The sequence below is a fragment of the Pseudorasbora parva genome, chromosome 2 (genome assembly GCF_024679245.1).
Source record: "Pseudorasbora parva isolate DD20220531a chromosome 2, ASM2467924v1, whole genome shotgun sequence".
In the NCBI taxonomy this organism is placed as follows: domain Eukaryota; kingdom Metazoa; phylum Chordata; class Actinopteri; order Cypriniformes; family Gobionidae; genus Pseudorasbora; species Pseudorasbora parva.
Genome location: NC_090173.1, coordinates 13,728,833 through 13,742,073, shown reverse-complemented (window position 1 = coordinate 13,742,073; position 13,241 = coordinate 13,728,833). Strand labels below are relative to the sequence as shown.

The window sequence follows — 13,241 nt, the reverse complement described above, 5'->3', positions numbered from 1 at the left end:
GTGAATTAACAGTGCTCAAGGTTGACACTCAAAATACAATATTCATTATCTTACATCAAATCACAGCCTATAACTTCATGTAGTTTACAAATATAGTCCATTTGACAGGGTGAATGAAAAGAAGAGAGTGAATTCAGACATTAATTTAATTCACTTAAAAGTGCTATAAGCAATGTCACACATTTTTTTAGGCCAAAACATTTTTTTTCACATACAGCAAACATCTCCTCACTATCTGGTAGTTGCCTGTCCCCTGAACACTCTATAAAAAAATGCAGTCTCCTCTAGTCAGCACAAGTTCCACAAACGGCAACAAAACAAACTTGGGCAGTCTAGACAACAAAACATAATAAAGCCAATAAACAACAAGAATGACTTGGGGGTGGAGGTTTGGGATTAGTGAGTGTGCATACGAGGGGGGTGGGGGGGGGGGGGGGGTATGTAGAAGAAAGAAGCATAAAGAGGAAAGTTCGCTTTATATGATATGGCAGACTGTTTGCTGTGATCCACACACGGCCAAGCTCTGCCTGCAGGATACATGCCATTGTTGACAGTTTCAAGTTTACATTCCACATTCAGGCCAAGATCAAAATTATGAAACTATATTGTGAGCACGAAATTATAAACTATGGTGCTCTTTAGACACTCACAGACATCCACAATCATTATGATACTTAACAATGATGACATACTTCATGCCAGCACACAACTCCTTCATTGCTCCCAGCAAGCATTGTGGCATAAATATATTATGCAGCTAAATTATTTTACTATTTATATTTTACTTTTTTTTTTTATTGTCACTATTGTTGAGGTTTGTACTATATGTGTCACAACCTTTAGACAAGAAGTTGTAGTGTTTTTGGAAGATCTCACACAGATCTTTTCATTGTTACAACCCAGACACCAAGTTTCGTCGGCCAAGATCCGGGCCACATCTGCCACATGTGGATTACAATTGTACCAGATGTGGGATGGATTTGGCCGACACTATGTTGCTGTCTAAGAAGTTATTTTTTTCTCACAATGGCTGAAATTATAATCTATTTTGTTTCTTAATGCTTCAACTTCATAACTATTGAAACTAGTCATAAAATTACAGAAGAAGCAGTCATGAAATCAAACATGTCAATCTGTTTTTTCATCAAAATATGGCTTGAGCAATACACAAATGATCATTGAAAACACTTGCAATTGCTGAAAGATAAATTAGTTAATAAAAGTCAAGGGTCATGAGCCCAACTAAGCAAACACTAATCACCCTCATGGTGACTTTTCAACCACACATCAACAATTAAAACCCTGTTTATCTTAATAAGAAATGTTGTACAATTGTAAAATAAATAAAGTCAACTAGATAGCAATAGGTGAAGCTTTTAATTCAGTTTGTGGAATTGTTTAATCCTTCTCTGCTAAGATCTTGAGAGATTTAACAACCCATTCTCCCAAGATGTCAAATTTTGAAGCATGGTCAAGTGCCTTCTGCGTCACAATGAAGACGCTAAAGGTACCCCTAGTTATCACTATATCGGCACTCAGGGTACTCCATTGTTTTCAGCTGTTTGCCTAATGCATCAGGTCAAGAGGCATTACATTTTTTGCATTTGTAAAAGCAGACATGATTTTATAGGCTACTTTTAAATTTTGGAGAAACTAACCCACCTCTTTAAAACATGTAACAGGCAAATAAAAGTACAATAACAGGTAAAACTGCACATTGCACAACCTAACCAAAACAGTATTCTGAAGCCATTTGATACCTTCATGTAAAGAACAGAGTTGATCTTAATGTTTTAATCGCTGAAATGATGATCCTGCCGCTCCGTGAACACACACACACACTCTACTCAGTCATAACTCATTCAAATGAAACACACAAATGATACACACAACACACAACTGAGCCTGACGGGATCGGTCACAAGACACACGAGAGCCAATGACATGTTACAATCAAAGCTGAAGTAATGATGCAATTGTTCACCAGACATAAGAGAGACAATGCAATTTCACTATGAAAACTGATTTAACGTTTCATAGGGTGGACATTTTTTTACATTTGTGTGCATGATCTTTGGCAGATATATATGCTGATCACTTTTGGGTATTTTCTTCACAAACAATCCATTGTTTAGCTTTGGAACACTTGGAATATTTGTACTTTTTGGATGTACTTTTTTTAAAAATAAACTTTACCTCCAATCTGTTACAAACTGGCTGTATTAAGTGCACGACAAAGGAGATGAGGGTAACAAAGAGTCTTGGCCAGCCATGGTGAGAAGAGGACCTGGTAGAATAGACCGGGCGATGGACCATGGTGACATCGCAGGCCTAGAAGCCTGGCATTGAGCTGCTGGCTCACGGGACTGAGGCGGCATCGGGGACTCGGAGGGCCAGAATGACGATGTGGCGAGTAAGGCCGACGGGGAGGCTGGAGGAAAGGAGGAGCATGCTGGCTCTCTAGGGGTGCAGGGTGAGGGCACAGCCCGGATCCTGGAAGTCCGGGGCATACGCTGTGCGTGGAACGCCGAAAGCCGACCAGGAGTGACGAGGGAGCCTAGTGTTTCCGGGCAGACCGGGATGTTTTGGAAACATCACACCAACCTTTAAATGGGATTCTACTATTAAGGAAACTGGACATTTGAATTTTTCCCTAATCAAAACTGAATGTTTGGAAAATATATATTTTTTTAGAACAAATACGTGTTAGCTTTATTTGATATAACAGTTTGAAGTGAGACAGGACATATTTTCAGAAAGGAACATCATGACTCAAGAGACTGAAGGGAACTAAGGGCTGGTTTATTTAAAAAAATATGCAGAAGTGCAGTTTCACATCCTGATGCAAAGATTCTCAGAAAACCTTAATATACAGTATCTGACATAATTATGCAATAATAGATGGTTTGAAAGGTCCTGTCAGTGGAAAGAACATATTTAATCACAGAAAATGTCTGAAGTTAATTAATAAAAAAAGAAAAGTTTGTCCCCATTATGTCCTAGCGTTTATGTACCATAACAAACACATCATTTTTGTTTGGTATATATTTGGTAATATGTGGTATATACTTAAAGGGTTAGTTCACCCAAAAATGAATGTCATTAATTACTCACCTTAATGCCGTTCCTCATCCGTAAGACCTTCGTTCATCATCGGAACACAGTTTAAGATATTTTATATTTTAGTCCCAGAGCTTTCATCTATGCCCACTTTACAGTCCATGTCCAGAAAGCTAATAAAAACATAATCAAAGTAGTCCATATGTGACATCAGTTGGTTGATTACAATCTCATGAAGCATCGAAAATACATTTTGGTCCAAACTAATTAAAAACTATGATTTTATTCAGCATTGTCTTCTCTTCCGTGTTCCTCCAAAAAGATTCAAACGGTGTGAATCGGGTCGCCGATGTCACGTGATTACAGCAGTTTGGCGGTTTGACGCGATCCAAACTGCTGAAATCACATGACATTGGCGACCCGAATCATTGATCAATTTACACCGTTTGAATCTTTTTGGAGGAACACGGAAGAGAAGACTGCTGAATAAAATAGTTTTTGATATTTTTGGACCAAAATGTATTTTCGATTCTTCAAAAGATTCTAATTAACCAACTGATGTCACATATGGACTACTCTCCATATATAGTTCTTATAGTTCATACATAGTTCTATTCAAACCTCATCAATAAAAATACTGGAAACTCTAAGCAGCTTTTTTTCACAGTTAACTCTCTCCTGAAGCCGAAGTCATCTTCATCCATTGAAACCACAGTGGAGCGATGCAACAGCTTTATTGACTTTTTTTAGATCTAAAGTCAATAACATTCGCTCTTCAATTTCTAGCTCTTCCTCCCTGTCTCCACCGTCCTCCAACCACTCGCCCAGGAGATTGCCATCCCTTCCTCACTTTACTGAGGTTCAGCAGAGCCACGTTGAAGAAACCATCAAAAAAATGAAGTCGTCCACCTGTACCTTGGATCCCATCCCGACTGTTGTGCTCAAGTCATTCATTCCCATTGTCAGCCCAATCATCACTCAGTTTGTTAATCTCTCTCTTAAAACTGGTCATGCCCTTAAAACTGCTGTCATCCATCCTATACTTAAGAAACCAACCCTAGACCCGGAGGTCCTTGCTAATTGTAGGCCGATCTCCAACCTCACCTTCCTGTCAAAGGTTCTAGAGAAGGAAGCCGCCTCTCAGCTCCACAACCATCTAAAAAACAACAAATTATTTGAGATATTTCAATCAGGCTTTCGCTCGGCCCACAGCACTGAAACAGTAATGACAGCTGATTCAGGATCACCATCACTGCGTATTCTCCTCTATTAGCGGCAGAGGTCAGTTCTCGGCCAAATCTTATTCATCCTCTACATGCTTCCCCTCGGTCCTGGACTATCTTTTCACTTGTTATGCTGATGACATGCAACTTTATAATAAAACTGCCCCGAGCCCCTCCACAGCTCTGTCACGACTCACCACATGTCTTGAGGAGATTAAGGCATGGATTGGAACTAACTTCCTCCAGCTGAACTCCAGTAAAACTGAGGCACTACTGGTTGGCACCCCTCATCAGATCCACTCCTCTCCTTTATCCCAGCTCATCTTTGATGGCCAGGTCATCACTTTCTCCTCCTCATTCACAAATCTAGGGGTTCGGTTTTACCCACAGCTGACCTTCAATGACCACATTAAGCACATTTGTAAAATGTAAAACGAAAATGGGTTTCTTTAATAAATGATAACTCAAATAGATACAATGAACACGCTGGGGCTAAACAGGAACAACACACATCAAACAAATGTTTAGAACCGGTAAGGAGTGAGGGAAGTGAGTCCAAACATAAAGGAGTGCTAATGACGAAGACCAGGTGCAGGGAATCCGGGGAGAGCGGGAGAGATGATGAGGGAGTAAGTTCAGGTGTGAGACAGGGAGGATCCTGGGAAATGGAGTCTGGGAACGGGCGTGACTGTGACATTACCTCCCCCTCCCCGTAGGCGCGTCCTCGCGCCTAAGATGTAACATCGGGGAGGAGGGGTGGGCGCCCTGGAGACCACCACTCAGGTGCGGGGGAGGTGCAAATGGGTATGGCGGTCTCCAGGGCGGGACTAGGACCTCCGGAGCCTGGGATGGTCATGGCGGGCCTGGAGCCTGGGGCGGCCATGGCGGGACAGGAGCCTGGGGCGGCCATGGCGGGACAGGAGCCTGGGGCGGCCATGGCGGGACAGGAGCCTGGGGCAGTCATGGCGGGACAGGAGCCTGGGGTGGCCATGGCGAGACAGGAGCCTGGGGCGGCCATGGCAGGACAGGAGCCTGGGGTGGCCATGGCGGGACAGAAGCCTGGGGCGGCCATGGCGGGACAGGAGCCTGGGGCGGCCATGTAGCTGCGAGGAGTGCCAGGATGGCCAGTATTAGTACTCGGGCTTGGAAGAGGCTGGGGTCTTGGCCGGGGCTGGCGCCTTGGGCTGTGCTCGAGGCCCACCCACGGGTATATAAACCCCCCCCCAAAAAATTGATTCTCAAATTTAGGGGCTTGGCTGGGGGGCTCGTGGGCGGTTAGAGTGGGGTGCTCGTGGGAGCTCTGGCGACGGCTCTGGGTAGCCGGTAGGCAGCTCTGGGTAGCCGGGTGAAGGCTCTGGGAGGCCTGGAAGTGGCTCTTGGAAGCCGGGCGAAGGCTCAGGGAAACCAGGCGAAGGCTCAGGGAAGCCTGGAAGCGGCTCTGGGAAGCCGGACGAAGGCTCTGGGAACCCTGGAAGCGGCTCTTGGAAGCCGGATGAAGGCTCTGGAAGCGGCTCTTGGAAGCCGGGCGAATGCTCAGGGAAGCCTGGAAGCGGCTCTTGGAAGCCGGACGAAGGCTCTGGAAGCGGCTCTTGGAAGCCGGGGGAAAGCTCAGGGAAGCCTGGAAGCGGCTCTTGGAAGCCGGGCGAAGGCTCAGGGAAGCCTGGAAGCGGCTCTGGGAAGCCGGACGAAGGCTCGGGGAAGCCTGGAAGCCGGGCGAAGGCTAGGGGAAGCCTGGAAGCCGGGCGAAGGCTCGGGGAAGCCTGGATGCGGCTCTGGGAAGCCGGACGAAGGCTCGGGGAAGCCTGGAAGCGGCTCTGGGAAGCCGGACGAAGGCTCGGGGAAGGCTTCGGCCCAAAAGTCTATTAGCCAGCCCTCCTCTGCTGGCTCCGGTGCAGTGGCCATAGGGCTGGGAGGCGCAGGCGTGCTGCTGGCCTTTCTTGGCCTCCGTCGCTTCCTTGCCCGCGGGACCTCTTTGGACGGTCCACTGGAGGGGTGAGTGGGGGCACCCGGCTGCTGGCGAACTGGCCCAGCCGCGGATGTCATTGATGGGTCTGGATGAGGCACACACTCTTCAATTTCGTATGGGGAACCATTGAAAAACGAAATGAGATTAATAGTTTCCACTAGTTCCACATCGGGCCAGTTCACCAGATAAGCTAGCTCGGAAAATTCCTCCACGTACCTCTCCAGCAGCCATCCATCCTGCCGGAGGCTGGGGACGCAGGAGATACAGGCACAACGAAGATTCCCATCTTGCCTCAGATGTCTTGTCAGTTAGGCCGGTTCTTCTGTTACGTGTGGTGTCATCAGGCAATGAGAGATCCAAGACATCCAAACGAAATGGTTTTCTTTGATAAATGATAACTCAAATAGATACAATGAACACCCTGGGGCTAAACAGGAACAAAACACATCAAACAAACGTTTAGAACCGGCAAGAAGTGAGGGAAGTGAGTCCAAACATAAAGGAGTGCTAATGACGAAGACCAGGTGCAGGGAATCCGGGGAGAGCGGGAGAGATGATGAGGGAGTGAGTTCAGGTGTGAGACAGGGAGGATCCTGGGAAATGGAGTCCGGGAACGGGCGTGACTGTGACAAATGCATCCAGAACAGTGCTGCCAGAGTCCTTATGAGAGTCAGTAAATGTGATCACATAACTCCATCCTACACTTATTGCACTGGCTTCCCATTTCATCCAGGATCGACTACAAAATACTCCTACTCACACATAAATGCATCACCGGACATGCACCTCCATATCTATAGGAACTCATCACTCTGAAATCCTCCACCTGCACCCTCAGATCTTCAGGCCACCTGCTTCTTCAAGTCCCCATCACCAGGTTTCGTACAATGGGAGATCAAGCTTTCTGCTCAGCTGCACCACAGCTTTGGAGCCACCTTCCCAGTGAGTTGAGAGCAGTACAGAGCCTGGACCAGTTTAAAGCTGAACTGAAGACTTTTTTTGTTCAAAAAGGCTTTTATGTGTTGATTGTTTGTATTTTTCTTTATTTTTATTTTTTTTATTCATTTTTGTTATTTATTTATTTGTTTTCCCCTTTTTCCATTGTTGCACTGTGAGATTCATTGGAATGAAAAGTGGATTATAAATTAAATCTATTATTATTATTATTATTATCACTTTGATTATGTTTTTATTAGCTTTCTGGACATGGACAGTAAAGTAAGCATAGACTGCATTATGCTCTGGGACTAAAATATAAAATATCTTAAACTGTGTCCCGATGATGAACGAAGGTCTTACGGGCGTGGAACGACATTAGAATGAGCCATTTATGACATCAATTTAATTTTTGGGTGAACTAACCCTTTAAACTATACTATACTATACTTCTTCTTTTCTTTTTTGCTACAAAAAAAGCAAACTTCCTCATCTTTTGGTTTAAATACTGCTGTTGTCGCCTGACTGCATGGATTTTCTGATCTTCTCATCAATGTTCTTGAGCTCCTGAAGAACCTCACAAAAATAACCATATTCTGAGGTAATTTTTAAAAGATTTAAAGGGGTCTTATTCTTTATTGTTATTTAAATTGTTTGCATCAAATGGTTTTCTATCTAGCAGAACATATCAATTACATTAGTGTAAAACTGTATTGTGTAACCTATGTATTGGAGTGATTGGATATTTGGTGAAATACTTTTCTTGTTGTCTTTCAGCATTTGTTCTTCACTAGATCTATAGATCATCTGAGGGATTTGACTGACTCAAGATGCTGCTGATCATTGAAGCTCTTCTTCTCATTTTAGCTGCTCTGGGACAGGTAAGCTTGTGTTCATGTATGAATATTACAGACATGAATACTGATGATGTGATCATTATGATTTCTGTTGCTGCAGGATCACAGAGCTGCTGCTGCTGCTGCTGTTAAAGGAAAGATATTTCCATTGGATATGGCACTGAATTCTGTTGATAACCATTACATTGGTTGTAAAAAGAGAATGGCGAATCTGGTGAAGGGGCAATATCTAGAGAATGAAATGAATAACTCAGCTGAATTTAAAAAAGCTTGGCAAGAAGCTGAAATGAATGCCACTGCACCAGAAGATAAATTGACAAGGAATAATTCTATCGCCATTTATGTGTACACTAACCTTAATTCTAGCATATATAGCAATTTTAATGTGGCTGTTCATAATGGTAAACAACACTACACAAACCAGACATTCAAATGGTATTCACTTCACTTTTTGTTAACAGATGCTATACAGATATTGTCTAAAACACAAAACAAATGCAAGTCAACATATCGTGGTACAAAAACTGAATTTAATTATAATGTCACGGACAAAGAGGTTCGTTTCGGCTCATTTGTTTCATCCTCTCTTAATCGTAAAGTAGCACAGAGATTTGGAACTAAATCTTGTTTTGAAATCAAAACCTGCAAAGGTGCTGATGTGATCAAATATTCTAAGTATCCTGAACAGAAAGAGGTGCTGATTCCTCCATATGAGAAGTTTAAAGTCACTGCAGTCACGACAAGAAAACAGCAGAAAAATCTCTGGTGTGAAACTGTGTACAAGTTGGAAAGCTCTGGAACAAGAAGTGACCTGAAATGTGAAGCGGATTTAAAAAAAATAGCAAGGGTCTCTGAAAAAAAAAAAAAATTTAGAACTAAATGCATATGCTCAAAGGGCGTTTGCACAATGTATGTAATGTCAGATTAAAGCTACTTTAAATTAATCTGTATTGTATAGCGCTATATAAATAAAGGTGAGAATATTCCCACTGACAACGAGATGTATCTATAGTGGCTGAATATATTTGAGCTGCTGGTTGAGAAAATTCACGTTAGGTAGAACATTTGTCAGAAATGGCACTGCCATCGGTTTGTGTATTCTGTGGGATTTGCCCCCCTTATCTTGCCATTACTAAAGCCTTGCTCTATCGTTTGAACTAAAATGACATTTTAAAATGCATGCTGAGTGTTCTTAATCTACACGCTTTCTTCACTTCCTCACTTAATTAAACAAATAGTTTTAGTTCTATGACAGAAATAATATTTGCTCATGCAATTGTGACATAAATGAAGGATTTAAAGATGTATCGATTTACATGTTTTTCTATTACTGTAATATGTTTGTTGTATTGTCTTCACAAGTTGGTTAGAAATAAGTGAATTTCAATATTGTGAAGCAGTAGTTTCCATTGTTTTTGCATTGCTTTATGTTGAATTTGTGCTGGTCAGATGAAGATTATTCAATGATCTCAATAAATGCTGATTTTTATTATAACTTGAATCCTGTCTGCTTCATGGCCAGTTGGTTGGAAAGAGTTAAGCCGGGTTCACGCTGCGTGATTGGCCATGATTTGGCCATCTGAGGCACCTTTTGTGAAAACATTCATCTGATTAATGACCAAACAAATTTTATTTAAATGCAGTTTATTTTTATTTTGATGAAATTCTGGCAATGTCAGAAGATTTGACTCACAGTCCATTAGTGTGATGTATATGACAACCATCAAATCAAAAGCAAAACGCAATTAGTTAGACAACAAGAAATCACCACTTGCTCCACACATCCCAGATAGCAAGCAACCATCGTAATAATGTTAATGTGTCCATGTTAACTGCATTGAATCAACATTGAAATTTCCTCTAAAAATCAACGGTAATGGAATTGAATCAATGTTACAGTGTGATGTTGGTTCAACAACTCCATGTGACTTCACCTCTCTGAAGATCTCACAAACTTCAAACATAAATCAAAATCTAAAACATAAAACAAACACTCACCTTGACTAAACACAAAGACTCACCAAGAGTGGGTTACCACATTCGATATCAGACAAGGAGACGTGGCAAACATGAAGGCTTAAATGCACATAGGCTAAAGACAAGACAAGGGACACCTGTGAACAAGGATTAACCTAAAAACGAATGACAACATGACTCAGGAACACATGGCAGGATCACATGAGGTAATGAGTCGCCTGGCAAACCAGAAAATACATGACAAAACAAAGACTGCGAACATGGCAACTGAGAAACATAACAGTGAACTTGGCAAATTTAAAAACATGAACATAACCCAAAGACCTTGTGACAACGTAAATGTTTCTTTGGAAATGTTTGGTCACCATTATGGTGATCACTGTTTTCTTTTAGTTGGGCAGTTTGAGCAAGAAAGAAAAGATGATCAGGAGAGGTAATTTTCATCATAAAGTAGAATAATTGACTAATCTTATCCCTGAACAAAAGTGGTTACTTGTTGGAAACACTTTATAAAAAGTTGGTAACACTTTAGTATGGGGAACACATATTCACTATTAACTTCGACTTCTGCCTCAATAAACTCCTAATTTACTGCTTATTAATAGTTAGTAAGGTAGATTTTGTAGCATTTAAGTTAACCCCTTAAGTGTCACCCCCCTTTTTGAAAATATACATGAAAATTCACTATCCAAAATTAAATGGTTGCAATTCAAGAATGCTTTGGAATATAGACATAAGTTTGGTCTCATTTTAAAGAAGACAGTCAGCAGAGTATTGCTCAAGTGAAATCACTTCAAAAAATTTAAGTTTTAAAAAGTTATGGAAGTTTAAATGTACTGTAAATCAAATATACTGTACTAGATATTTAATATTTAATATACAATATATATGTTACAAAATAATGTGGACTCTAAAATTACTATCAAATCAAAGCCATATGTCTAATCAATTTGTGTTCCAAATTTGAAGTTGATATCACAAAAATTGAAGTTCCCATGAGATTTTGTTTAGGCGTTGTACCACAAATAGCCACCGGGTGTCATTCGAATTCCATTGATTTTTTTAAATGCAATTTCCTGTGTCAAATGTACATATTTTTGTGTAAATATCACAAAAAAGTTTGCAGATATAGAACGGTGAGACTAAGACCTTTCCGACGATATGCGTTTTGTCAAGATTAGAAAAGGTTTTTATTATAAATTAAATAAATATGTTAAATAAATATGAAACATGACAACGCCACTTGGGGAGGAGCCCGCTAGAATAATTTAGAGCACCGTTTCCATGGTAACGCAAGGTCCGATTTCAAATCGGTTTGCACAGGATGAATCTTGAGTTCGTAAGCTTTCGATTGATATATAGTTTGTCAACATTAGATCAGGATAAATATAGGATATATTGTTTAAAACATGCAGTGGCAAATGGGCCCACCGGTGGGCCAGTGACACTTAAGGGGTTAAGGTATTGGGTAGGATTAAGGGATGTAGAATAAGGTCATGCAGAATAAGGCATTAATATGTGCTTTATAAGTACTAATACACAGACAATATCCTAGAAATATGCATGCTAATATTAATAACTGAACTTTAAAATAAAGTGTTACCAAAAAGTTAGTTAAGTTATTAGTTAATGATGAACTAATCATTAACAAAACATGACTATATATTCAAAAATGATTAGCAAGTTAAGTTAACATTTTTATAAATGCTTTTTTAATTCAGTTAAATCGTTCATTAATTATTAGTTTATGATGAACTAATCATTCACAAAACATGACTATAAATTATTAATAGGTTATATGTTAACGATTTACAAATTTGTTGTAAGTTGTCGTAAATTGTAAATCATATCAAACACATCAATAGTAGACAAGTTATTAGTTGATACATTATGTATCATGAATCACTGAAGTATTTATATCAAAAACATTTTTAGTATAATCTCAATAAACTATGGTTAATCATGAACACTTGTTAAACAAACCATTAGTAAATAATCATTTGATCTATCTAAGGGTTAAAATGGTCTGGGTTTTTTAAAGCATAAACATGTATTTTAAAGAACAGTACTGTATTTGTTTTGAAGCAGATACACATTTTTAAATGTCTTACAGTCAGGGGCTTCTAGTGGGTTGTGTTAAATCATTTTACTCATCAGCACTTGTGTTCTGTGTGGACTGAGTAACTTACAGGACATTCTTATATTACCATAACGTTTTATATATCAAAAAATCAAGAGAAAGTTGATTTCTCAATTCTTCACCCCTTTAATACATCATACACGGTGTGTTAATAGGCCAGAGGAGAACTGGTACCCCAACTCAGTTTGGTTTCTCCAAAGGTTTATTTTTCTCCATCACGCCCTGATGGAGTTTTGGTTCCTTGCCACTGTCGCCTTTGGCTTGGCTTGCTCAGTTGGGGACATTACATTTTTAACTAAATATCCAAATGATTTTACTTACTTAACTATATCAACTTAACTACTGATCTGCCCACATTGTCGCTATATGATAATTCAAATTAGCTGGGTGACATCACCGTTTTTTCCAGAGCGGCTGTACAGCTGAATCAAATTCTGTTGCATTATTTTCCTGTTACACTGTGAAGCTTTGAAAAAGCTCTATATATATAAAAAAAAAACTTTATAATACCTACATGCTTTGAATACTCAGTAAAGCATTAGCAAATAGTTAGTTAATAAATCATAAAGCATTAATATATTATCAGAAAACTATAAATGATTCATTATTGATTTATAACCATATCTATAATGTGTTTAATAATTGTTTTTTCATACTTTTTAATGATCAATTTATCATTTAGAAATTATGCATTACATTATTTACAAACCAGTTATTTATGAGTTTTCAGTGGTTCTTATACATTCATTTAGAAATGATTAATGAACTATTGAAATGTACATTGTACATATAGTAATAATTAGACATATAGTAATAATTACTCAGTGTTAATAAACACTTTATTAATATGTATCCCTACTGTAATTAAGTGACTCCTTCTTTAAGCTTGATTTTGTGAGAACGATTTATGCCTCATAACACAAATCATTAGCTAATTATTATGGTAAAAAGGCTACGGAGACATGATGGTAAGTGAGTCAGGTTTATTGAGCAACCAGTTGAGTGGTGAGTAACAGGTGAGTAGGTGAGTAACTTGACAGAAGTGCAGGTTTGCAACGATGATTCTCTGGGATGATACTCTG

At 40.0% G+C, this 13,241-nt stretch overlaps 1 protein-coding gene across 1 annotated transcript; it reads left to right on the top strand.

Moving 5' to 3' along the window:
- The first annotated feature begins 8,015 nt into the window (after positions 1–8,015).
- LOC137048695 (ecto-ADP-ribosyltransferase 5-like) lies at positions 8,016–10,456 on the top strand. Its single transcript, XM_067426916.1, has 3 exons — positions 8,016–8,066; positions 8,143–8,860; positions 10,413–10,456. Exons 1-3 carry the CDS (start codon positions 8,016–8,018, stop codon positions 10,454–10,456), a joined length of 813 nt encoding a protein of 270 aa, XP_067283017.1.
- Positions 10,457–13,241: the final 2,785 nt, after the last annotated feature.

What these genes read in the sequence shown, in the direction of transcription:
- LOC137048695 (XM_067426916.1), top strand. Translation starts at nt 8,016, where the DNA reads ATGCTGCTGATCATTGAAGCTCTTCTTCTCATTTTAGCTGCTCTGGGA. An exon ending in TTTTAGCTGCTCTGGGACAG is followed by an intron (nt 8,067 to 8,142) that starts GTAAGCTTGTGT and finishes CTGTTGCTGCAG; the next exon opens with GATCACAGAGCTGCTGCTGC. An exon ending in AACAAGAAGTGACCTGAAAT is followed by an intron (nt 8,861 to 10,412) that starts GTGAAGCGGATT and finishes GTTTTCTTTTAG; the next exon opens with TTGGGCAGTTTGAGCAAGAA.